General features: G+C 41.6%; 3 protein-coding genes across 6 annotated transcripts in view; 2 read left to right on the top strand and 1 right to left on the bottom strand.

Moving 5' to 3' along the window:
• Positions 1-4,002: 4,002 nt before the first annotated feature.
• On the top strand, positions 4,003-5,919 carry LOC128738584 (differentially expressed in FDCP 8 homolog). Its single transcript, XM_053833831.1, has 5 exons — positions 4,003-4,687; positions 4,747-4,911; positions 4,966-5,010; positions 5,072-5,538; positions 5,599-5,919. Exons 1-5 carry the CDS (start codon positions 4,045-4,047, stop codon positions 5,812-5,814), a joined length of 1,536 nt encoding a protein of 511 aa, XP_053689806.1. The 5' UTR covers positions 4,003-4,044; the 3' UTR covers positions 5,815-5,919.
• A 201-nt stretch (positions 5,920-6,120) lies between these two features.
• On the bottom strand, positions 6,121-7,021 carry LOC128737971 (uncharacterized). The gene is made up of 2 exons (XM_053832763.1): positions 6,956-7,021; positions 6,121-6,900 (listed from the first exon to the last, which is right to left on the bottom strand). The coding sequence occupies exon 2, from the start codon at positions 6,874-6,876 to the stop codon at positions 6,193-6,195; it is 684 nt and encodes a 227-aa protein (XP_053688738.1). The 5' UTR covers positions 6,877-6,900; positions 6,956-7,021; the 3' UTR covers positions 6,121-6,192.
• Positions 7,022-10,603: 3,582 nt separating this feature from the next.
• Positions 10,604-24,220, top strand: part of LOC128738815 (protein phosphatase 1 regulatory subunit 12C) — a 129,367-nt gene continuing 115,750 nt past the window's right edge. For 2 of the 4 annotated variants that reach the window (XM_053834223.1, XM_053834220.1), the window contains exons 1-2: positions 10,648-11,332; positions 13,182-13,856. In XM_053834223.1, the coding sequence (XP_053690198.1) occupies positions 13,605-13,856 (252 nt within the window). In that variant the 5' untranslated portion in view covers positions 10,648-11,332; positions 13,182-13,604. The other 2 variants (XM_053834222.1, XM_053834221.1) reach the window with 2 other exon arrangements.

Below are 24,220 nucleotides of genomic sequence, written 5' to 3'. Positions count from 1 at the left end.
GGCACCACAAGTGCCTTCAGTAGGAATGGTGCAGAGTCTATTATCGACGTGACATTCGGCAGTCCTGGTCTGATAGGAGACTGGAGGGTAGACAATGGCTACACTCACAGTGACCATCAGGCGGTCCGCCATGGTGTTGGTCAGATAACGAGGCGGCAGGCGGCGGGTACAGCCAACACTCCAACCACCCGTGGGTGGAAGACATCATACTTCGATCCTGAAGTATATGTGGAAGCGATCCGAAGAGAGTGCGGTGATCGCGATATGCCCGATCCGAACGCTGATCATTTGGTTGAGGTGCTGTCGCGAGCGTGTGACGCCACCATGCCTAGGAAAAGCTGACCTAGGTATGGTAGGTCACCGGTTTACTGGTGGACAGAAGAAATTGCGGAACTCCGCGGAGCCTACTTTCGTGCAAGGAGAATTATGCAAAGAGCTCGTTCGGACGAGGGCAGAGCAGAATGTCGAGTAGCACTAGTTGCTGCACGTGCAGCGCTTAAGAGTGGGATAATAGCTAGCAAGCAAGCATGCTTTGAAAGGTTATGTGCCACTGCCAATGCGAACCCGTGGGGTGATGCCTACAGGATCGTAATGGCAAAGGTCAAGGGCGTGATGGCGCCCGCAGAGCGATCGCCAGAGATGCTGGAGCGGATCATTGAGGGCCTCTTTCCGCGCCACGAGCCAAGGCCCTGGCCTCAGGCCGCTGAGTCGTCCCCCGGCCGACGTTCCAGTATCTCAGACCATGGCGTAGGATGGTCGGCCTCCGTGCCGAACATCCAAAGTAACGTGGGCGACGGCGGTATAGAGGTCGGGGATGAAGTAACGGTTACGAACGAGGAACTCATTGAGATCGCTAAATCCCTAAAGGTGAGCAAGGCACCGGGACCAGACGGAATCCCGAATATGGCCATTAAAGCGGCTATTCTTGAGGCTCCCGAATTATTCGGGGCAGTAATAAGTAGATGGCTGGAAGCTGGCCACTTCCCGGACAGATGGAAGCGACAGAATCGGGTCCTATTGCCGAAGCCGGGAAAACCTCCGGGTGTCCCCTCGTCATATAGGCCGATCTGTCTGCTCGATACTGCCGGCAAGGTACTGGAAAGGGTTATCCTTAACAGACTCGTACAGTACACTGAGGGTACAAACGGTCTGTCAAGGAACCAATTCGGCTTCCGAAAAGGCAAACCTACGGTGGATGCCATCTTGTCTGTCACTAAGACAGCCAAGGTGGCGATCCAGCGCAAGAGGACAGGTATTCGCTATTGCGCAGTTGTCACGCTCGACGTGAGAAATGCGTTTAATAGCGCTAGCTGGGACTCCATAGCCAACTCGCTTCGGAACGTCCAAGTGCCGGTGTCGCTGTAACGGATCCTGGAAAATTATTTCCAGAATCCTGTGCTATGCTACAACACGGAGGAAGGTCAGAAGTGCGTTCCAATCACCGTAGGGGTTTCGCAAGGTTCCATACTGGGCCCGGTGTTGTGGAACGAGGTGTTGAAGCTAAAGTTCCCGGTAGGGGTGGTGATTGTCGGCTTTGCGGATGACATCACCTTGGAAGTCTATAGTGAATCTATCAGAGAGGTAGAGTTGACGACTGCCCACTCTATAAGCATTGTTGAAGATTGGATGCGATCCAGGAAACTGGAGCTAGCGCATCATAAAACGGAGGTTATCGTGGTGAACAACCGCAAGTCGGTGCAGCAAGCAAATATCAGCGTCGGGGACTGCACTATTTCGTCAACGCGGTTCTTAAAACTCCTGGGAGTCATGGAGGACGACAAGCTCAAGTTCGGGAGCCACGTCGACTATGCCTGCAAGAAGGCTTCCACAACTATTTCGGCATTGTCTCGTATGATGTCTAATAGCTCTGCGGTATATGGCAGCAAGCGAAGGCTATTAGCTAACGTGGTCCAGTCCATACTCAGGTATGGCGGGCCGGTGTGGTCATCGGCGTTAGGTACCAAAAGTTATCTAGCCAAGCTGGAAAGCACCTCATTTGCTTAAGAGTGGCGAGTGCGTATCGCACAGTTTCACATGACGCAATCTGCGTCTTAGCAGGTATGATGCCTATTGGTATCATCAGCGAGGACGTAGAGTGCTTCAACCAACGTGGAACTAGAGGCATACGGAGTACCACAAGATCGGTCTCGATGACCACATGGCAGCGGGCATGGTCTAATTCCAATAAAGGCCGGTGGACACATCGACTTATCCCGGAACTATCCGGGTGGGTCAACAGGCGCCACGGCGAAGTCAACTTCCACCTGACACAAATTCTGTCAGGGTATGGTTGTTTTAGACAGTATCTGCACAAGTTTGGGCATGCGGAGTCCCCCGCGTGTCCCGAATGCGTGGACGTTGAGGAAACTGCAGAACATGCTTTCTTCAGATGCCCTCGTTTCGCGGGCGTGAGAAGCAACATGATGGCAGCGGACAGGACACTAGTCCGGATAACTTAGTCCAAAGGATGTGTTCTAGCCGGACGTCTGGGGAGCGGTCAACGCGGCTGCTACCCAGATCATACTTGAGCTACAAAACCGCTGGAAAGCCGATCAACGGCGATTTATCTAAGAGTGTGCGTTAAGCACAATAGCCCCTCCCTGAAATAATACTGATAAGGTGGGTGCCAGGGGGATTCAGGCTGGAGACTCGAGTAGGGGTTTAGTGGGTCTGGATCCTCACGCCCCAGTAGGGGGTCGAGATACCAAACCCCACTCCCTGAGTTGTCTTCTCAGGTGTCTGATAGCAGATTTCCCTACTCGTTAAAAAAAGGGGGAAGCTGTTCTAGTCCATGATTTTGTAAAGCTTTTTCCGGTTGATGGTATCATATGCGGTTTTGAAGTCAACGAACACGACTCTTTTGGAAGATCTGCCGCAATGTAAATATTTGATTCGTTGTAGACCGACCTTCGACAAAGCTGGCTTGATGAGTTCCCACAAATCTGTTCGAATTTGGTGATACTCGGCAGAAAATGATTTTGGACAGCACTTTATAGGCGGCATTGAGAACGGTGATCACTCGATAGTTCTCACAGTCCAACGCCCATCTTTCCACTTCTCCGGTAGCTGTTCCGTTTTCCCAAATTCTAACAATTAGCCGGTGCATGCAAAGGGCCAGCTTTTTTGGTTCCATTTTAATAAGCTCCGCTCCGATGCCATCCTTCCCAGCTGACTTGTTATTCTTTAGCATCATGCAGCTACAATATTTAACTTAATCAGAGATGGGAAAAATCACTTCTAGCGATCAAGATCATAGAAGCGATCAGATTCAGATTCATTGACATCACTACTTCTACACGATAAACACTTTGTCGCGATCCGTACAGATTATGACAAACCTCATGTCAGATCATGTTCATTGCATGATTGCGTTGAGAAATATAACAGATACAGACGATTGGTTGTGTGCATCGTATGAATCAGAATACAAACAACATATGTGACCTTTTTTCTCGCAGCTAGGTAAGATGTAACACTGTGATCGACTGCTTAGACTGTTTAGAGAACAAAATCCTGTGATCAACGCTAAAGATTCACTGTTTGTCATGATCTGTACGGATCGTGATCTGTGCGTGTGGCAATAACTCACAGATTTTATCAAAATCACTGGCCATGATTGTAGAAAATATATGAAATAGAAATATCGAAAGTATCATTGTAAAGTATGACATTCTGATACGGATTATTGTAAAGCATCCACTGAAAAATAAATCATCTGGTAAAATAATTTCATTCATCATATTTTACCGCCAAAGCATCGGGCGAGTTACAAGCCATGCGCCATGCTTATGTATAGGCACATGAGCATAAACGAAAAACTGATACGAGAGAAAGAGTATGTAACACGTTCGTTGATTCATCCTTTTTAATTCTTTCTGTCGTGTACCGTCGACGAGAACGTGAAAACGCAGCTGATAAGGGAGGAGTCAGTGAAAATAACCGGAGCAAGTAGTTTAGAAAACATGAATTTATTGTGAAGAACTGTTTCGCTTTGAATCTGTATTGTTCTAGAGTTTTTTTTTAACTTTATAATATCGAAGAACTATGCAGGCGGTACAAAGCATAAAGGATGGAATTTGGAATCTACCCAGCACGGTAAACAGTTTCCTCGGTCGAGAAGAAATGACTAATACAGCTCCAGAAGATATTGATACTAGCGATAACAACAATAACAATGCCGGTATCGAGAATGCATCCAACGGAGGCGAAACTGATGATGACATCGCTGATAACAGTCCTTCCGAGACAGAAGCGGAGGAAGCGGCCTTGGAATCGACGGTGTCGATAAACTCGCCAATCCTTTGTGACGAAAATGATTTGCTCAGTGGATCCCATGCAATACCGTTTGCTTTAATAAAGGAAGAGTGGCAGCTTGTGCTGGACTGTGATGCGTCCATTCCGCAAATCGAATCGGCCATCACGAAGTGCAAGGATCTGGTATTACGCACTAGTTCTGCAACGGAAACTGAAAATCGGAATTGGCTCGTTCGGCATCTTATTGAACTCCGGCATCGACTGAAAGAGCTTCAGGATGTTCATGACGATCCTGATACGGTACCGACCGGAATGAAAGTCATTTTGGGTCATCATTTTGTAGCGCATAAAAGTTATCCCAAATGTAAGGTTTACTGCGATCATTGCTCCGGGATTGTTTGGAACGTAATGCAGGCGTCCTACCGTTGCAGCGGTAGGTTCAAAGTTAAAAAAAAACAAGTTAATTCAACTGATATCGGTGTTCTTTTATAGATTGCTCATTCACTGTTCACCACAAGTGTATACGAAATGTGATAAGAATTTGTGCGCACGTTATCACTGCAGAGCATAATTCACCCATCGAATGCATTTGTCCGGAAATTGGTCTCGCTTTTCAAAAGTATACCTGTGCCGAATGTGGATCGCAACTTAGTTGTAGTGAGTATTTTATAAAGTGTGGTTGGAAAATGTACTGACCAACTATTATTACAGATGATTCAAGCGCAATTGGTTGCTTCGGCATTGAACTTAAAGCGGGTAAGCATTCTTTCTTATCGGATACCATTGATTTTCTTTTGAACGATTTTTTTTCTTACAGAAAAACTTATTTCAATCCAGCCACGATTATGCGACTACTCAGGGCTTTACTACTGCTCGGTGTGCCACTGGAACGATACCATCGTTATTCCGGCTCGGATAATGAACAACTGGGATTTCAAACCGCGTAAGGTTTGCCGAGCATCCCTACAGCAGATTCGTTTGCTATACAAACGCCCAATCATTGATCTTGAACAAAAAAATCCGCGCTTATTTGCTTTGGTTTCCAAGCTTAGCATAACGAAACGATTCCGTCAGAAGCTCCAGCATATGCGACGATATTTAACGGTTTGTCGGATTGCGGAAGAATTACGTTTGGTTAGAGAAACTATCGGTAGTAGGAGGCATCTAATGCAGTCGGATAATATGTACAGTGTAGCGGATTTAGTCGGAATAGAAAACGGTACTTTACTGAACTTTTTACATACCGCCCATGGCGCATTTGAGCGACACATTCGAAACTGTTTGGTAATTTAAATACTACGAAGCAACGTATGAATATTTGAAATCTATTTTACAATATTACAGATATGCTCTGGAAAAGCGTACATATGTGAAATATGCAATAATGATGAAGTTATTTTTCCCTTCGACGATGATGCTGTTTCGTGCGCCCAGTGCAGTTCTGTCACTCATCGGCAATGCCAGATGAGAAAAAAGATGCAATGCCAGAAATGCGTCCGCCTCCGTGTACGAGAACAGCGGCTGCTAAATGAAATTTTGGATGCTGCTAACGGAAATTAAATTATCAACGAAAGCTTAATAGTAATCGCACAGCAACTTGAAACTAATTGTGAAGAAATCGCACTGCTATAGTGTTCCAAACTCTCAAGTGTGGAAGTCGTTAATCTCGAGATATCAACGTGGACACATGTCTAACACCGTCACGTTTAAAACCATCAACTGAATAAAACCATCGACGCTAAGTTAACGCTTCAGCTTTGGTACCAAATTATGCTGAGCTTCACAAAAAATATTGTGGTCTGGTTAAGTCATCATAACCAAAGCTTTTCGATGAACAATTTGAATGAAATTCAATTGAATGTTGGTAAAAAAAATAAATATTGCTTGCTAACAATCTATCTTACAACATACTTTAAACGTCTAGCATTTAAAATTACTTTAGTTATGAGTCTCAAATTGAACACCAAGCTGTTTCAAAATCTTGGACTGCTCTCCTATGAGTCGTTCCTTTTCGTTGAGTTTTTTTGCCAGTTGCTCAACCTTAGCCCGTTCTTCGCGTAAATGGTCTAAAAGATTCCAATGATTTTCAACATAACAACTTACCAACACATCGTCGTCATCAGTCGGATTTTGGCTGCTTGGTAAATCCCCGGCAGTGATTTCCTCCACGATCTCATCCGGTTCGGTTCCGGTAAATTCTATCAGATCATTGACCCCCGTTGGAAGGACATCTACCAAACCGTAAACCTCGCCGATCAGCTGCTGACTTGGTTCAACACTGTAATCAACATCCTTTTCGCTTACAGTATCTGAACTGACACAGTCGTTTGAGCGGGAATTTATTACATCTTCTGCAATCTCCGTGTACACATTCAGCGGAAACACCGATGGAACGGCGGTGGCAGTTAGCTTCCGAGTCAGGAAGTCTTTCTTCAGAAAGTGTTTTTGACAAAGACGTGGTGGTTCGCGAGAATTTTCATCAATGTCCTTTTCCTTGAAACCGCAAGCTGTCAACCACCGGGACCACATTGGGCTGCCACGGGGAGGAAATTTGAACAGACGACAGCTGCGCTCTCGGTATCTGGTGCTCTTGCAGAGTAAACACTTGCGCCCGTACTGCATCCTGGGCGACTTTTAACGACACTTCTGAAATTATTCACAAAAGTAATCCACATTTTCTGCTTATAACATTATTTCTTACCAATTTGCCAAAAGACGACAGTTACTAAATTCATATAACTTTATTTTGAACAAAACCACAACAATTTGATCTGTTTTAAATATTTTCAATTAAATTCGGTCAAGATAATGTAGTGCAAGGTGAAAACTTTTCTACGTTTTTCAAGTGTGTAAGGAGTCTTCAAATATTACGTGACGCCAAAACCGCCATTTCCACGAACCCCCACCTTTGTATGTAACAAAAAGGCTATCCAGCTTTTTACGAGCCATAATGGCGGACGTGTTCGTAATATTTGAACAGCATTTCCCTAATCCAGCTTTTTACGAGCCATAATGGCAGACGTGCTCGTAATATTTGAACAGCGTTTTTGATATTTCCTTAGTACATCGCACGTTTTCTTTCCGTACATTCCTTTAGTTTTACCACAGAGAACAGACATTCACCTTGAGCACGTAACGTGTGTAAAAGCTTAGCCACCATTTTGAAAGTAAGTGGTAATGCTCCCGTTACGTGGCGCTCACATCACTAACATAATAGGCTTTGGTTGTTAATGTCTGTCAACGATTTGATTTGAGCTTTCGTCGTATTTTCACCAAAGCTTTTAACAGTTGCTACAGCAACTAACGTATTGTTTACCCAATCTACCGAACTCAAAATAAAGGTAAACATCATTCATCAAAAATAGTAATTATTGAATAATTCGTTTTTAATTCTTCGGAGAAACTGTGTATCTGTACCGGATTGCGAACGCACCAGATGGGGGTAACGGAATTGCTTGCAGATAACTTTCGCCAATTGAAATAAAAACGAACTTCATGGCGATAAGGGTGATTTTGATTATGAATTCGGTGTTACGAGTCATTGGCATATAGGTCGAGAATATACCACGATTTTAGTGGTCGCCACCTCTGAGGTCAATGAATCACAGCCAAACGCTCCTCCTACGGTGGACTTCGATGAAGTAGTAGTACGGATTTCCTGGTGTTCAAAGATGAAAAATCCATAGCAAGTACCGCTGCAGTGAGGTCATGCTGGTATAACGATGAAATGGCACGATTTAATATGGAAAAACTTTAAATACGATACCTGTTTGGCCATACTAATCCAAAATAACAGAAAAAATTAAAATGCGCTTTGGTTTCTGTTTTCAATGATCAGCCAATGTTCGGCAAATAACAAACAAAATCTCCCCGTTGCTACGTTTGCTACAGTAACTGATATTGGAGTTGCCAGTGTTTCGACGATGTAGATTATGACAAGCATATATAATAAATTTGGCAACGAGGATGTTGGGCAACTGGTGCACTCTAAGAGAGATGTCGCTAGTGTCTTGTTTAAAAGCTTTACACACCTTTTGCGAAATATTTTATATGAACATAATTGTCTGTTCTCTGTGGTTTTACCGTGAACGCGCGGAAAGCAAACGTGCGATGTATTAGGGAAATGTCAAAAATGATGTTCAAATATTACGAACACGTCCGCCATTATGGCTCGTAAAAAGCTGGATACATCGCACGTTTCTTTCCGTGCATTCCTTTAGGTTTCCCGCGAACGTGCGGAAAGAAAACGTGCGATGTACTAGGAAAAAGCTGGATAGCTGCTGGATATAGAGCTTTCTGACAGCTCAAGCACCCACACTAGCGAACACGAAATACGCGTGTATATACATGATGTTTACCTCATTTTGGGGAACAGCTGATGCTGGAGGAACAAACCGAAAAATAGCGATTACTACCGTGGACCCCCGTTCGTTTGACCATTTTTAATCTGAACACTTTTTAATTTGAACCCCGTTGGTTTGCACGACGTGCAAATTAAAAATGGTTCAAATGTCATTCTCAACATGACATCATTTGTTTATGCAGACGATGCACATAAACACGATTCGTTTGTACTGACCTAGCGTGTTTAATCGGTTTCACATTTCGTTTTCCTAACGATTAAGAGAGAAATCCGATCGGAAAATGCAATATTCGCACTTGCAACTGCCAACAAAAACAAACCACCAAAACAATAACAAAGAGTAGGGCGGCCAGTTCACACAGGTTTCAGCATATTTCGGGTTACCAGTTGTTCAAATTAAAAAGTAACCTCGTTAGTTTGCATGAGGAATCGTTCAAACGAACGGGGGTCCACTGTAGTTGTGTTTCTCCGTTTGCCTTACTGCAGAGCACATATTTCGCTCAAATTTTTCATCCAGTTCCCAAATCAAGCTCATATTTTGAAAATTTGCTGGTATTTAAATCAGCGGAAGACGAAATTCATTCTGTACCTTGGTGACAAAGGAATGGATCTCTTTTGTTTACTGTTGTTGTTTGCGTCATTTTCAAGCACCAATACACTCATAACTGGAAAGCTCTATCCAGCTTTTTACGAGCCATAATGGCGGACACGTTCGTAATATTTGAACAGCATGTTTGACATTTTGCTCAGGGGTTTGAAACGAACGTCAAATGCATATGATTGCAGTGTAACCGTTTTTTCTGACGTTTCGGTCCGAATGACGGCTAAAGGCCCCCATACACGTACGCATATGTTGGGTTGGAAATGAACAAAATGTTGGAGGGTCATTCCGGTCGAGCGGCGAGCCGAACATTTTCTTCTGTCAGCTAGGTTCGTGGCACTCACACACCGGCGAGCGTGTTGGACAAGCATGAATTCACCAACATTTTCGGCCAACATGTACGTACGTGTATGGGGGCCTTAACGCTTTATTCAATGGAAATTCTAATTGCCGGCGAACTAGTTAAAGGATGCTCTCTTCACTCCTACATTATAGTTACTATATATATAGTTCGGCGGATAGAAAACCAGGCGAATTGGCATCCCTGATTTATGAAATTAAATTTGAAATTATGGTGAAATGTGCAGGTTTTTACGAAAAATAATCACTGGCGGGTGTTGAAAATAACTAGTTCTATGAAAATAAAGTGTATTTTTTTTAACATTACTCCTGCATTTTGGATTTTGAAAAGCTTTTGGCTCCGCTTTTGACGTTTATTTGGCTCCCGATTTTCTATCCGCCGAACTATATATATAGTAACTATATCCTACATGAGAAAGAGATAGCATGATTACATACCCTTGATTTTGCTCCGCAGCAAGTGCTGGTAGTATTTGTACACTGATGCCAAATCGTTGGCTTTAGTTTCCGTGTATCTCTTATACTGTGAGTATTTCTAGTTTTGATGGATGCAGAGTTGTCAAAAAGATTGTTCGCATTTTACGAACACAATTTATAGCGTCCGCCATTATAGCGCGTGAAAAGCTGGATGTAGGGAAATGTCTAAAATGCTGTTCAAATATTACGAACTCGTCCGCCATTATGATGTATTACTGAAATGTCAAAAATTATGACTCGTAAAAAGCTGGATACATCAGAAAATGTTTTTCTGATCAGAATGTTTCTGATGTCAGAAATGCAATTCGCCATTATGGCACGTATTAGATTCGTGTTTTTTCCTTCCGCCACTCGCACTTCGCAGGGCACGCAATGTAATTTGACATCTCGTAGAATGACAACTTGCGTCATCCGATCGTCACGCAAGCGTAACGCATGTGCAACACTCACACCAAGGCCCCTGCTTTTCGATGAAGGTCTTACGCACACCTGCAGCCAGCGTACCAGTCGAGTTCGAGATTCCTCGCGTTTCAATCGCCTCAATCCGTTTTGTGTGTGACGAGCAGAAAGTCATCGGTAGCGCAGGCAAGCAACAGTACTCGAAGTGGCCATATTCGTCTTCGAATTTGAGATTTTTCCGTGCAAATCGCGCCTCCATTTTTGCCTTGACAAGCGTAAAAGCAAGTGATTTTTGTTATTACGGAATTCTGGGGTGGCGAAAGAAACTCTTGGTGGTGTATTTTAATCCATAATTTTCTACTCCCTCGTCTACGCAATCGGATTCGGAACCCATTTTGTGTGCAGGAGAAAGTCTGCTAGCTGGCTGGCTGGTTGGTCGGTCGGTCGGCCTGACGAACGGAGTGTGTGCCCCCTTCGTTTCTGGGGACACAAGGTTTTTGCATTTTGTAGAACTAATTTTAGTGACTTTTCACGGTGTTTGCGTTTTCTTCAAAATAATACTTCCGAAAAAGAGCATTCGTTTGTGATTCGAACACGGAGGAGTGTGAAGTGAAGAGTGCGAGCTTTCCGTTCCTGTTGGATATTTTAGTCGGTGAAGTGTTGGTGGTGCTCGGTCGTCGCGTAGAAGAGGAGATTTACCACAACCGGATGGTAGTACTGACGGCCGGAAAGGGAGTGCAATTCAAAAAAAAAATGTTTTATTTCGGCCGTAATTTTTTTTCGCAAATTACTTCTCACATTACTGCTCTGGCATGCGAAATGTCAAATGAGTTGACGTATAAGTAAACAAGGAGGCGTATAACGCAGGGTGTCGGGAGGTGCACATTTTACTATCGGTATTCGTGGATTTTATCAGTAGAAGAGACAAAAATAGGGGAACGATGCTGTCTGTTTTCGAGTAGCCTTAGCAAAGCACAGAGTTGATATATTTAAGTATTCTGCCACGAATCAGTTTACATAAAATATATTAAATACTTTTTTCGTACTATACAAACTCGAATTATGAATACCGAATAGAGTTAATTAAGAATTCGAATGATTGAACTTGTATAGTGTCCTGTTTTTGGCAATATCTGCTGGTTACATCTTTTTCCGATCGTGGCAACAACTATTTTGGATATTTTCTATTTTAATTGAAACTACTCACATAATTAACGCAAAAGTATGTAAAATCATTTAGAATGTAAAAATCTTAGTTCTACATTGAAATAACATTGAATAATTAATTAAATTGAAGTGCCCTCCCAGTTGGCCTCGAGGTAAGACGCTGGTCTAATAAGCCAGTCGTATGTTCGAATCTCGGCTGGGAGAGGCTATTAGAGCCAATAGGATCGTAGCTCTGACCCCGCACTGTCCTGTATTCTAACGATTCTAACAGCTGGTTGCGAAGTCTGTCGTATAAAAAACAGAAGGTCAAATTTCGGTAACGGAGAGTTAGCACCCCAGGCTTTGCTTTTTACATTGAAATTATTAAATTTTGACTCATCTTATGTAAAATACTCGTTACATGAGACGATTTGTTTTCGATCAACGAATACATCTGACGAATCCTATTGTAATCTAACCTATGGAAAAGTCTTCCTGACGTTTTTTGGTAAAGAAGTTTTGCAACACAAATGTGCAATGTCTGTTTATTCTTATTACGTTGTAAGCTGGTTTAATGATGCTTGATAAAACAGCTGCGATCGGGATCGCTGTGGTTTATAAAAGTTATTGTGTAATATGATTAGCGACACGGACTATAGCTTTTCCTAAAATGTTTTATTTCAAATGCTTTATACTGCTTTAAAATCATTTACTATTTTATTATTGCATGGCACAGAAGTTTCATCTATACCTTCACTTTAACTTAAAACGATATGCGAGTGCTACAGCTGAAACTATTTTTTGCGTGATATGATAACATCGATAATAATAAATAATATGTCATAGTTTTCCATATTACGCAAACCATCTCGCAGTCCAAATTTGGATTGTTTGAATTAAAACAATTGATTAAAACAACGCTCTTTTATGCGTTTTCCTAATGACAAAAGAACGATTTTTGCATGTCTGGTTTTACTGTTAACTTTCTAAAATAGACTGTTTACTATCTATTCCAATTTATGGACTTAGATCTTGTTGTAATTCCAAAGAAGGATTGTAAGTTTCATCAAAACAATTGCCAAGTTCCGTTCCGTGGATCTAAGTGAGACGCTGTGCTCTGCTCATTAGTATTTCCAGTATGCAATCTACCGGGAAAGGAAGTTCCGAGAGAAAATTTTCCTCCTAGCTAGGAACATTCTGTGAGGGTTCTTGTTCTTAGTGCTATTGTTACTATTATTTTTCGACTTTGTGCTTGTGTGAATGAAGGCAAACGAAGTAAACGACATCGACCGATTTTTTTTTACTCTTTCGCGGAACCTCGACGAACCGAAAGTGTGCGAATGTTAACCCACCGTCCGTCCGTTTGAAAGAAAATGTGGAGTAAGATAGAAAAAGGCCGAGCCGTCCGTGTGTGTAGTTCTCTATTGCTGTGGTGCAGTGAACGATCCGATAGAGACGGTTGGCGGATCCCCGTTTACGTTCGTTCGCACGTATATTAAACTTTCCACCATTAGCAGGGTGGAAGAAGCAACAAAAACAACTTCGAGCGTGTATAAATAAATATATTAATTTCAATTTCAGTCAGTTCCTTCTCGCTACGAGGCGATGTGTAAAAAATCTCGGCTGTTCTTCTCTCGACGAATGTGCAGTTAAAGTTTCTTTCCAATCAAAGATTCAGTAGCAGAAGCTGTGTAGAAGTGCACTAGTGTTCGAACAGATGATCGCACGTGTGTTTGTGTTATCAGCAGCCGCACGAAGAAAAGTGTAAACCAATTTAAAGATAAAAAAACAAGAATAATTTAGTTTAATCAGTAATAACAGAAGCAAACAAAAAAAATCACTAATAAAAAGAAAATACGTTCGATGAAAGGAAGAATTCTATTTGATTGTATGGTTTTGGTGGACAACGAAAAACGAGTAAAGATAAACTAGCCAAGATTGGTCGCAGCAGCAGCTCAAAAGCCAGCAGAAACAATTGTTCGGGCTGTCGGAAGCAGATAGACAATGTCCATGGACAATCGGAACACCTCGGCCCTGTTCAAGCGGGCCGAGCAGTTGAAACGCTGGGAGGAATCGGAAACGAACAAGCAGAGCGGCACTCCGAAGAGTCCGTCGATGCGCCGGATCAAGTTCTCCTCCGGTTGTATCTTTCTGGCCGCTTGCGTGGCCGGCGATAAGGACGAAGTGTCCCGACTGCTGGAAACCGGAGCTGACATCGATACGGCCAACGTGGACGGGTTGACGGCGTTGCATCAGGTGAGTTGTAATGGTTGGTGTTTTCTGAAAAGATCTCTTCAACCATGTAAATCTTGCAAATCTAGGAATGCTGACATGATATTGTCAATCATCAATGTCCGGCAAAACTGATAACGTTCGGCATTGAGATTCTTTATTATTAAATTCAAATTTCGATTTAGTTCTATATGAGACATCATAATTTTCGTTGTTAGTCACGTCCTAATTGTACCGTTTAAAACGCAATCGTATTCAATTGAAACAATAAAATAATTTCCAACGCTACAACAAAATTTAAACATAATAATATGATTGGTGAAAGCGCATTTAAATAACTTTCAACGTCATGCTTTAGCAATTACTGTCTCAAATAGCAGTACATCCTAAAAAAAAGGTGTGCGAGGCGTGGGCGCGGGAATTACGCTGGTGGTATCAATCGAATTCTAAGCAAACGCCGGATTTGCAGAAAGATTTCTGGGCAGTTCGCAAGGTGTCCTAACCAGCTTCTAACCTTGATTAGTTTTGGAGTAAAATCAAAAAAAATGATTCTTCAAATTCTGTTCTTTAACAGTGCACTAAATCAACAGCAACAGTTGAAAAGAGTTTTAGCACAAAATGTGAACCAACCGAGGGAGAGTATATTTTTCAGCTTATAGAAAATAACAAATCATACATGCTGTACGTTTGTATCTTTTTTTATATGATTTTATAGTAAATTTCCAAATCAGAGTACACGTAACGCCTGTCCAAAATACCTACATCACCCTACGTGTTATTTACTTCTTACTTATAACAGCATCGATGCGAGGTGGCTCTTGCTGAATCAAAAATTACTCTCCACTGTACTCGGTCCTGGTTACTCCGTCACTACAAGTCATCTTCAAGTCGGCAGATCGAATCATCTAGCGCGTTAGGTCCCTCTGTTCCTGGTGCCGGTGCAATTCTCGAAGAGAATAGAGAACGGATTTCACTGCACAGTCGTTCGGCATGCTTGCGACTTGGCCGGCCCGCCGTAGTCTCAACTTGCGCCAGGTGTACGATGGGAATCCCTCTAAGTAGTACCTGCAGTTCGTGGTCATTTGCCTGCGCCAGTCTCCGCTTTCCGTCCGCAACATCTTTCGTTCAAATGCAGCAAGTGCACGTATGTCTTCTGTAAGCAAAGTTACAGGGAAAAGTAGGCTCGATTTCCAGCTTGAATGCGTCGTTGAATCTCCTTACTCGTATTATTGTGGGCTGTGACCAGAGATCCCAAATATACGAATTCATCAACCCGTTCCAGTTCAACGCCGTTAATAGTCACTGTACGTGAAAGGCAAACGCTGTTTCTCCAGAGCCTCTTCCTACCATATATTTGGTTTTCGACGCATTGATTTGTAACCCTATCCTCCTAGCCTCCGTTTTAGTCTGGCGTAGATTGCCTGTGCAGTCCCAAGGTTTCTAGTAATAATATCGAGGCACCACGTAGCATATATCTGAACAAGTTCCGGGGACTTCCGGGAACACCAAGACAAGTGGCCAATTTCGTCCATGAGCAAAAACCTATCGTGCGATACCCTAAATGACACTAGAATTTAATAACTAGATCAATGGAGGCCAAATTTGTTGTCTAGGGTTAGATTTGGTCATATCTGGACATATTTGAGGGACCCCGGGAACCCCTGGGAAGTCAATTACACAATGTGGTACATTTTTGATAATAAAGACATGTTCTGAACTGACCATTGTGGTTCTTGGTACTCAATTTTGCTTCCTTGGACCTATTTTAAAAGTTTTAGTGTGATTTAAGGTGTCGTATGATGAGCTTTTGTTCATATTCGAAATTGGTCATTTCCTAGGGTTTTCCGGAGTCCCCCAAACATGTCCAGATATGACCAAACTTGAGCCTAGATAGCAAATTTGGCTTTCATTGATCTAGTTACTGAATTCTAGTGTGATTTAAGGTGCCGTGCAATAAGTTTTTGTTTATGGACAAAACTGGCCACTGCTCTGGGTGTTCCCGGAAGTCCCCGGAACTTGACCATATATAACCAACACGGCACTAGGTAGTTGATCTGTCAGTGATCTAGTTTTTAAATTCTGGCGTAATTTGAGGTAACGCATGATAAGTATTTGTTCATGTTCGATACTGGCTATTTTGCACAGCAACTCAATCCGGAACATTTCCAGTTAGTCCCAATACAGCATAAAACTACTAAAATGGTCGGCAATGGCCATATGTTGCATAAAAAATCAATACCGGCTGTGATTTACGTTCATTTTGGAAGTGTCATTGAAGATTTTTATTTACTTTATATGAGCAATCTGTCCTTTAAAACTTCAAAAGGGCGTAACTCAAAAATTCGTTGATCGATTTTTTTAAAAATTGGCTCAGATGTGTTGGATGGCAATACAAACCAACTGGCATTTTCCATTTAAATAGCCTATTTTATTTTTCAATAACGGTATTTTGAACACCGTGGGTAGGGACAAAACTAGATCTGAGACTAATTAATACATGGGTGTGGTATAGTTTAAATGCGTAAAGCACTCGAGTACTAATCGAGAAATTGTGAGTTGGAGTCCCACTGCCACAAACTAACCCAATATTTTTAGCCGCAGATCGAAATTTTCCCAGTATTCAGTCTAACATTTTTCGCACCAAACGCTCCTCTGCTTTAATCAAAATAGAGTCTACGTTTGACCGCGAAAAAGTCAGTAACAGTAAAAACGAAAAAAAAAGGTTGGTTAGCTTCAGCGCGATGCTGCTAGGGCATCACCAGTGTGGCCAGAACAGTCGGAGTAGACCAAGCGTATATGGCGAACGGAATAGACACGCTTTTTTAAAAACCACTAATAGAAACAATTCTCAGTGAATTACCGGATTTTATTCGCAGCAGGAGACGTTTCCTTTCATCCTTTAAAGGATATCGGTATCTGACTCACATCGAAACACATCTATCTTCTATCTATCTATATATATAAGAGCCTTGTCTGTAGCCAAAACGAGGGGCGCGATATGTATTTTCGTGGTAATGTATGCCCACGTTAAAGAAAGACTCAAACCTATCATACCAGATTGCATTCAAGACGAGCAAAATTAACGTAGTTTAACACGTCATAGAGTTACATAGCGTTACCTCCAAATTGCTCTCAATTAGACGCGAGGCGACGCGCCCGTTTACAGCTAGTTTAATATATTTCTATATGACTTTTAATTATTAAAAAGCTGGTCAAATAGGATGGTGCACCATTATTAGTCCTATTGCCTACATTAGTCCTTGTTTCACTACAATTGGGGCAAAATGCTATGTAAACCAAATTTTTTACAGCTTTTGATTTCCAAAACTTACATTTAGGCGAAAAAAACGCCGAGGTATTCGTATACCTACATAGACATAAATGATTTCAATGTAAATAGGACCAACATAGGAATAAAACTAATAACGGCACCCCCACATAATTGTGTTGTTTTGTGTGCTGTTGGCGTCTGAAAAGCTGGAATTGTTGAAGTTTTCAAAATAGGTTTCAAACCAAACTATGATCTTGCGTAAAAGCAGTAAATTAGAAATTGTAGTTAGTTAACTCTAACTGAACACACAGTGGAACATTGTAACTTTTCATTGTGAGTTACAACGAAAAAAATTTTGACAATGTACTAGCCATTCTAATTTCGATATTGAAGATCTTTCTAACGAATCCAGTTTTACCGAGACACATAAAAGAATGTGGCAGGATGACCATAAACACGTTAATTTAAAGTCCATTTTACTAAACTTTCGTAACTCGCGCCAACTTCGACTCATAGGTATGTTAAAACAAAACATAAAAATGAATGTTCAACCAGTTAAGTTGAGTAACTTCCCTAGTTTAAAATCAACCTCGACAGCACACCAAATAAATGACAGAATTCTATCATCAAATTGTTCAGTCATAGTGAACCAAATTCCTGCAAAATATTCTTCAGTTCAGTTAGAGTGGACCAAATACGAACAATTTCTCATAAACTTCTCTCGTTTAACCTTGAATCTTATTACTTTTACAATAATAGTATTAGACGACTTTATTGAAGAGTAACTAAAAGTTTTGGAAACAATTGTGACAAACTATTGAAAGCTTACAGAACTTCAACTTTTGAATTCGATTTTCTCAAAATATAGTGTAGATTGCAGATGGGACAAACTCAACCTTCCATCCATTCCTCCGGTACTTTCCCTTCTTCTAAATCCTAAACATTACTTAAAAAAGTGCCGTTGAAAGAGACAGAGCTTGAGTTCTGCTAATAGTCGGCCCTTTTCGGTGGCTCTATTAATCTCTAGCTGTCAGATTTCTGTCAGACCTATTCGTGATCGGAAAATTCCTTCCCAGGCATTCCCAGGTTAACTTCCGCTTTGTCTTCTTCTGTGATGCTCATCGAAGAATTGCTTTCGCCTGCTGATTATCAGATTCCTTTCCTCGAGTTTTGCGAGATTGGTCCATCTTCTTGCAGAAAAACACTGTTCTTATCTGTTCTGTTCTTATTTTTTGCCATATGGCGAAGATATCTCTATCTTCTTTCTGTTCTCTTCACAATCGTGGTCAAATGGTTGCTTGCTCGTTGGTATTCGCCCAAGTTCTCCCTAGTGGCAATGCTCAGATAATTTTTTCAATATGATGGAGACTAAATGGAGAAATAAATCCTTCCTCTCATATTTTCCAAGCCGAGTGAAACCTTCATCGTTTGTTGGCATTTTCCATCAAAAAACCACTTCGTATACTTCGTGGCTCTTGATCCCACATGGAAGTTAAGAGGATTCGAATCAGGCGAAGAACCTGGTCACTCTTTCGAAGAAATAAAATCCGGAAAATTATCCTCATACCAAGCCTGTATAGCTTTCGCCTGGTGAGACGGTGCAGAATCTTATTGAAAGCAGTATATTGCATTCTTGTAGTGTTTTTGATGATGGGAAGCGAATGGTTCGTCAAAACATTATCGATGAAATATTTAGTGTTGATTTTAACACCATATTCAATGAACAGCAATGCAACCTTTAAATTTTTGGGGAAACATCTCCATACCATCACCCTGGAAACATTCTGGTGAGTATTTGTCGAATATCGGAAAGATGTGCTGCAGATTATTTTATTGGGTATGGTGATCATGTAGCAGGAACATTTTTTCCGAAATCAGAATTTTACAATCACATCTTTTGACTCTTACCACCTTCTGCTTTTCAATCAAACCGTTCACCCGTCGTTTTTTGTATTAAATCAATCGAAAATCATTTTTCAAAATGTTCTACGTGGTAGACTGCGAAATTCCCAGTTCTTTGACCATCTTACGTCCAACTTGTCTGGTTTCCATCGAATTCGCTGTCTTACTGGTTTAATGGCTGCTGCCCAGTCAGCATTTTCATATGTATAATTAGATTGCAAATAAGAGTTACGTACTGATATGTATTCAACAAAATCGTATTCGACGCGCAAAAGCCGCTTAACCGTACTATTTTGGAGGCGATATACGCACTGAGGAATAATTTTGAGCGATACACTTATATAAGTATTTCAATACGATACGATCCGATTAAGCGCGGTCAGCTACATGCAGCTATACGACTTTCTGCTGAAAATCGTATGTTTGTCAGTTACTAGCATTATAAGCGATAGAATATTAACGTGTGCGCACTTTATTAGGCTTTATTTACGAATCCTAATTTGTTAAGAGATATTTACGATTGTTTTCGTACATTGATATACGAGTTGGTGCTGGCTGGGTGGCGTCGTTACAGTGCGTTTACGGCCAGGTTTGTGGAGTATTTGTCAAGAGCCGGTTTCCTTGTATCGTTTGATGGTACGAAAGATGAATCGTTCGTTTATTCCGAGTGACTTCAACTTCTGTAAAATATCACACGGTCGAAAAAAAGTTCCGTTTTTGCCTCTATAGGGTTACCACTCTTAAACTCTTAAACGAATGAAAATTCAAAACAAACTTGCAAGCTGTGTCTGAATTTGAGTACATTCTAAACGAAAAATATGTAAACATATCTGTGATTAACCCATTTTTAATTAAACTCGTCCAAAAAACACTGAGAGTAATTACTACTCACCCCGTAGATAGGGTACCTTACTAGGGCCAACGCTACCATATCTCGTGATGGGCTACCATCTCAGCTTTAGTGACGAGATACCACGTTTCTTAATTCAACCGCCCGCTCCGTATTACACGCTATCGTGAGCCGCCCCTAACTTGGCAGTGCAGTCGCTCACTAGGTTGAGGAACGCCGAGTCGAAGGACAAGTTCCGAAAACAGAATGTTGTACCTAAACTTTACTTTGTTTTGCTTTGAGGAAACTTAGCCGAAGACATCCGACACCCTGTGTATATATGTATTTGTAATTAAAGTGTTCGAAACTTAAATTTAAATTTTAACTTGAAATAAAGTACAATACAAAATGGCGAATGGGACAAATCTGAGTAATGTTCGAATATCAATAAGATTTTTTTTTCTGGGGAGTGTTACGAACGAACTGGGGTCACATTGCGATTCTCGTTTCGAGTGATTTTGGTTCGTTTCGACCACGTTAAACGAATGGGCGAAACGAACCAAATCACTCGAAACGAGAATCGCAATGTCACCCCTGCTCTCTGATTGCTTTTGTTGGTGGCTGGATTTGTTAATGAATGATCTTGAGAAAACGCTAGTATTCTCAAAGCATCACATCAAATAAGCCGCGCTGGTGTTCTGGATAGATCTTGTTTGGGCGGTGGTAGACCAAAGTTCGAACCGTTTTGCAGAAAACGACGTCTTGGGGTATGGCAAAAACAGTGAGGAGCTACAACAGGATGGGCATCCTCAATCAATCATAAACGACGGAGGATGAAATATTACGATTTAATGCCTTTTTCCGTAGTCGAATTTGTTTATTTGATCGAAATACTTTGAATTATGACAGCAATATGTATACGGCGGTATTCTTTGGCGAAAATTTACGGAAGTGATAAATAAATTTTGTTGCTATTTTCGGGATATTGAGCTATCAAAACGTACATAGAATTTTCAAGAAAAAGCTTCCCAAGAACTTCTAAAACGGCGTTTGATATATAATCACAGTATCATTCGAACCGCCAGTGTGTGCACCAAATATGAAAACCAGTAAACCGACGAGACAAGTACACCGGGTGCAGCAGCCAGCAGCAGCCTCTCTTTCAGTTTCAGTTTTCCCATCCCAAGAGTGTATAACCGTCGTCGTCGTCCTCCGTTCAAAAATAGAAAACCAGCAGGAGCCGGCCGGCAAAAATCGAATTGTTAGAAACCCGGCCTTCTGGCTCGGTACAGCAATACAGTGTTGGTACTACCTACCAAACAAAACGCGTGTTTTACAATCGCAAACATTATGTAGTTATAGCGGAACATATTTTGTCGCGTAAAATTTAAGCCAGTCACGGACGGGGGACGAACCGACGGGAACGGCGGAAACAGTAACTGTGCAGGGAATTGTGATGTAGTGAGTTCTTTCTTTAGTGAATAGTATGAGTGCATGTGGATGATGACTGAGGAGTGTAGTGGTTGTAATTCATGTTTTACGGTTTGAGACTTTAATTATTTGTTATTGTTGGAAAATTTAACTATAAATAGTATTTGCAGTATGCAAGCATGACATTCGCAAATTTTTCAAAGCTATCGTACAGCTTTGCACTGACGCGTCCCAAAATTTAATGAAATTTGTTCGCGGGTATAGTTTATTTATTTATTAAGTCGACATCAACAGACTATAGTTCCAATGATGAATCAACATCACAGTTAAGAAATCACAATCACAGTTAAGAAATTACAATTACAAACACTAACAATTTTTTAGGCGTCATTTGTGGAAAAAACATAGAAAAGTTATGATGGGCCGTTTCACGTGACAAATTAAAATCAAAAGCGAATGCAACCCGATTGAAAACTCGCTGTATACCAGTCAATGAGCTGTTTCGTCCGTAGTTCTTGCGTGGAAAAGGTACCCTCAGCATTGAGTTGTTCCCCAGTGCCCTGGGACGCACATTTAGATCAATCGCTCCAGGAATAGCAGGACAATCAATTCTTCCCTGCAACCTGTCAACAGCAAACAGAGCTCTTGCGGTGTTCCTTCGTGTCTGTAGTATCTCCAAGTTTATTAATCGGCATCGACTTTCATAACTCGGCAACTAGAACGGATTTCACCATGGTAGACGACGGAAAGTGTAAGAAGCGGCGTTGATCTGATTCAATCCTTTGCATCCCGTCCTGGTAATATGGATGCCAGACAACGGAACCGTACTCATGAGTCGAACAGACGAGTGCACAGTATAATGCCTTGAGGCAATATACGTCAGTGAAGCTCTTAGCGATGCGGAAGACGAATCTTAATGTTCTGGATGCCTTGTCCACAATGTAAGAAATATACCGTTTAAACGATACCTGACTATCTAAAATAACACCGAGATCCTTTACCTGGTCGACACGTTGGATTTCTGTATCGCGTAGCTTGTAGTTAAAAGTGACGGGTTCTCTGATCCGGACAAAAGAATGGGACACTTCTCAGGATTGACGAGCATGCAGTTCAGATTGCACCAATTCGTAAAAGTCTCAAGCTCTTGTTGAAGACAAACTGTATCGTCCTTGGAACGTATCTTCAAATACATCTTCAAATCGTCGGCGAAGGATAAACGAGGACCTCTGAGTACATAGTTGATATCATTGAAGTACAATAGGAAGATTAACGGTCCCAAATGACTACCTTGTGGGATTTCAGATGAGGCCGGAAAATCATTTGATTGAAAACCTGCAACTGTCGCAATCAGTTGGCGACCTGCGACGTACGAACTGAACCAACGCAGCATACTGCCGCTGATATACCGAGTCTTTCCAATTTAGCAATCGCAATAGCACGATTGATTTTGTCAAACGCCGCAGACAAATCAGTATAAATGACATTCGTTTGAGCACGATCCGCTAGACTCTCAGCAACAAATGTTGTGAGACAAAGGAGGTTCGTAGTGGTTGATCTACCTGCGATGAATCCATGTTGGTCGTCACTCAAGTAATGTTTACAGTGCGACAGCAGCGGAGTCATGACTACAAGCTCAAATAACTTGGCAATGGCACACAATAACGAAATTCATCGGTAGTTTCCATGCAAGCGGAAATACCCCGCTTGTGATTGATAGACCAAACCAAACACGATCCGGAGAGGGATTAACAGGTCTTCAATGTGCAAGTAGACTGTATTTACACGGACATGAGTAAAGCTTTTGATGCAGTAGGAATTGGTAGTGTACTCGATGCAGCTTATGATTTCGGCATTAGTGGCTCACTGCTAAACTGGTTAAACTCCTATTTAACATGCAGAACGCAGTATGTGAGAACTCACGGCGAAGTTTCACAGCCGTTCATCGTAAACTCAGGTGTGCTACAAGGAAGCCATCTAGGTCCGTTACTCTTCGTACTAGTGATGAACAATCTTTCCACTTTCATCGTAGTAGCAAATATTCTGGTATACGCCGATGATTCTTACCAGTAAAGACCACCAAAGAATGTTTTATCCTGCAACAAGATCTAGTTAACTTTGGCAGATTCTGTGCTGCCTGTGGGTTGTCAGTAAATCCCAGGAAATGTTCTGTTTTGACGTTAACAAGAAGATCAGCGCCAATTGTATTTGATTATAGCTACGAAGAAACAGATATCCCGCGAGTGACAGTGATATGAGACTTAGGAGTTATATTCGATGAAAAGCTCTCGTTCAACTGCCAAATAAATAATTTGGTTAAAGAATGTTTGCAGATGTTTGCACTAGTGCGCAGATTTGGACGCGAACTTACCGATCCGCATGCTTTGCTAGCTATATTTATTGGCTTAGTCCGATCCAAGTTGGATTTTGTGAGTACCGTCCGGAGGCCACAGTACTCTTATCAAATAAACCGTTTGGAAGGCATTCAGAAAAAATTCGTGAGATTTGCTCTAAGAAACTTAGTACGGAACAACGACTACCTCCCTCCATATGAGCAACTTTGTATGCTTGTCGATCTGGATATCGTGACCGCCAGACATAAAATAACGGATGTTGTCTTCTTTGTGAATGTATTGTCTGGTCGAGTAAGAAGCCAAGTGGTAAGCGACAAATTAAGTTTAAATAGGAGTCCCGCTGTACTTCGTCGGCGCAGAACATTCGAGCCTCCTCTACGAAGCAGAAACGCAGCATGAAGCGACATGCAGGTTCATGCACGAGTTTAACGGACTTCAGGAGATTATAACTTTGGATATGACACCGAATATGTTAAGACGAAGACTTAGTCTGTACTACAGAGGTCAATTATATAGTGTTTAGATTTTATGTATTCATAATTATTTAAGTCAATGTTTAATTTATAACTAATTCAATTATTGCTTAAGGGCAAAAAGCCTACAA

Source organism: Sabethes cyaneus, chromosome 2 (genome assembly GCF_943734655.1).
Source record: "Sabethes cyaneus chromosome 2, idSabCyanKW18_F2, whole genome shotgun sequence".
Taxonomy (NCBI): domain Eukaryota; kingdom Metazoa; phylum Arthropoda; class Insecta; order Diptera; family Culicidae; genus Sabethes; species Sabethes cyaneus.
This window is presented reverse-complemented; position numbering and strand designations above follow the sequence as displayed.

What these genes read in the sequence shown, in the direction of transcription:
- LOC128737971 (XM_053832763.1), bottom strand. Translation starts at nt 6,876, where the DNA reads ATGCAGTACGGGCGCAAGTGTTTACTCTGCAAGAGCACCAGATACCGA.
- LOC128738584 (XM_053833831.1), top strand. Translation starts at nt 4,045, where the DNA reads ATGCAGGCGGTACAAAGCATAAAGGATGGAATTTGGAATCTACCCAGC. An exon ending in TGGATCGCAACTTAGTTGTA is followed by an intron (nt 4,912 to 4,965) that starts GTGAGTATTTTA and finishes CTATTATTACAG; the next exon opens with ATGATTCAAGCGCAATTGGT. An exon ending in CGGCATTGAACTTAAAGCGG is followed by an intron (nt 5,011 to 5,071) that starts GTAAGCATTCTT and finishes TTTTTCTTACAG; the next exon opens with AAAAACTTATTTCAATCCAG.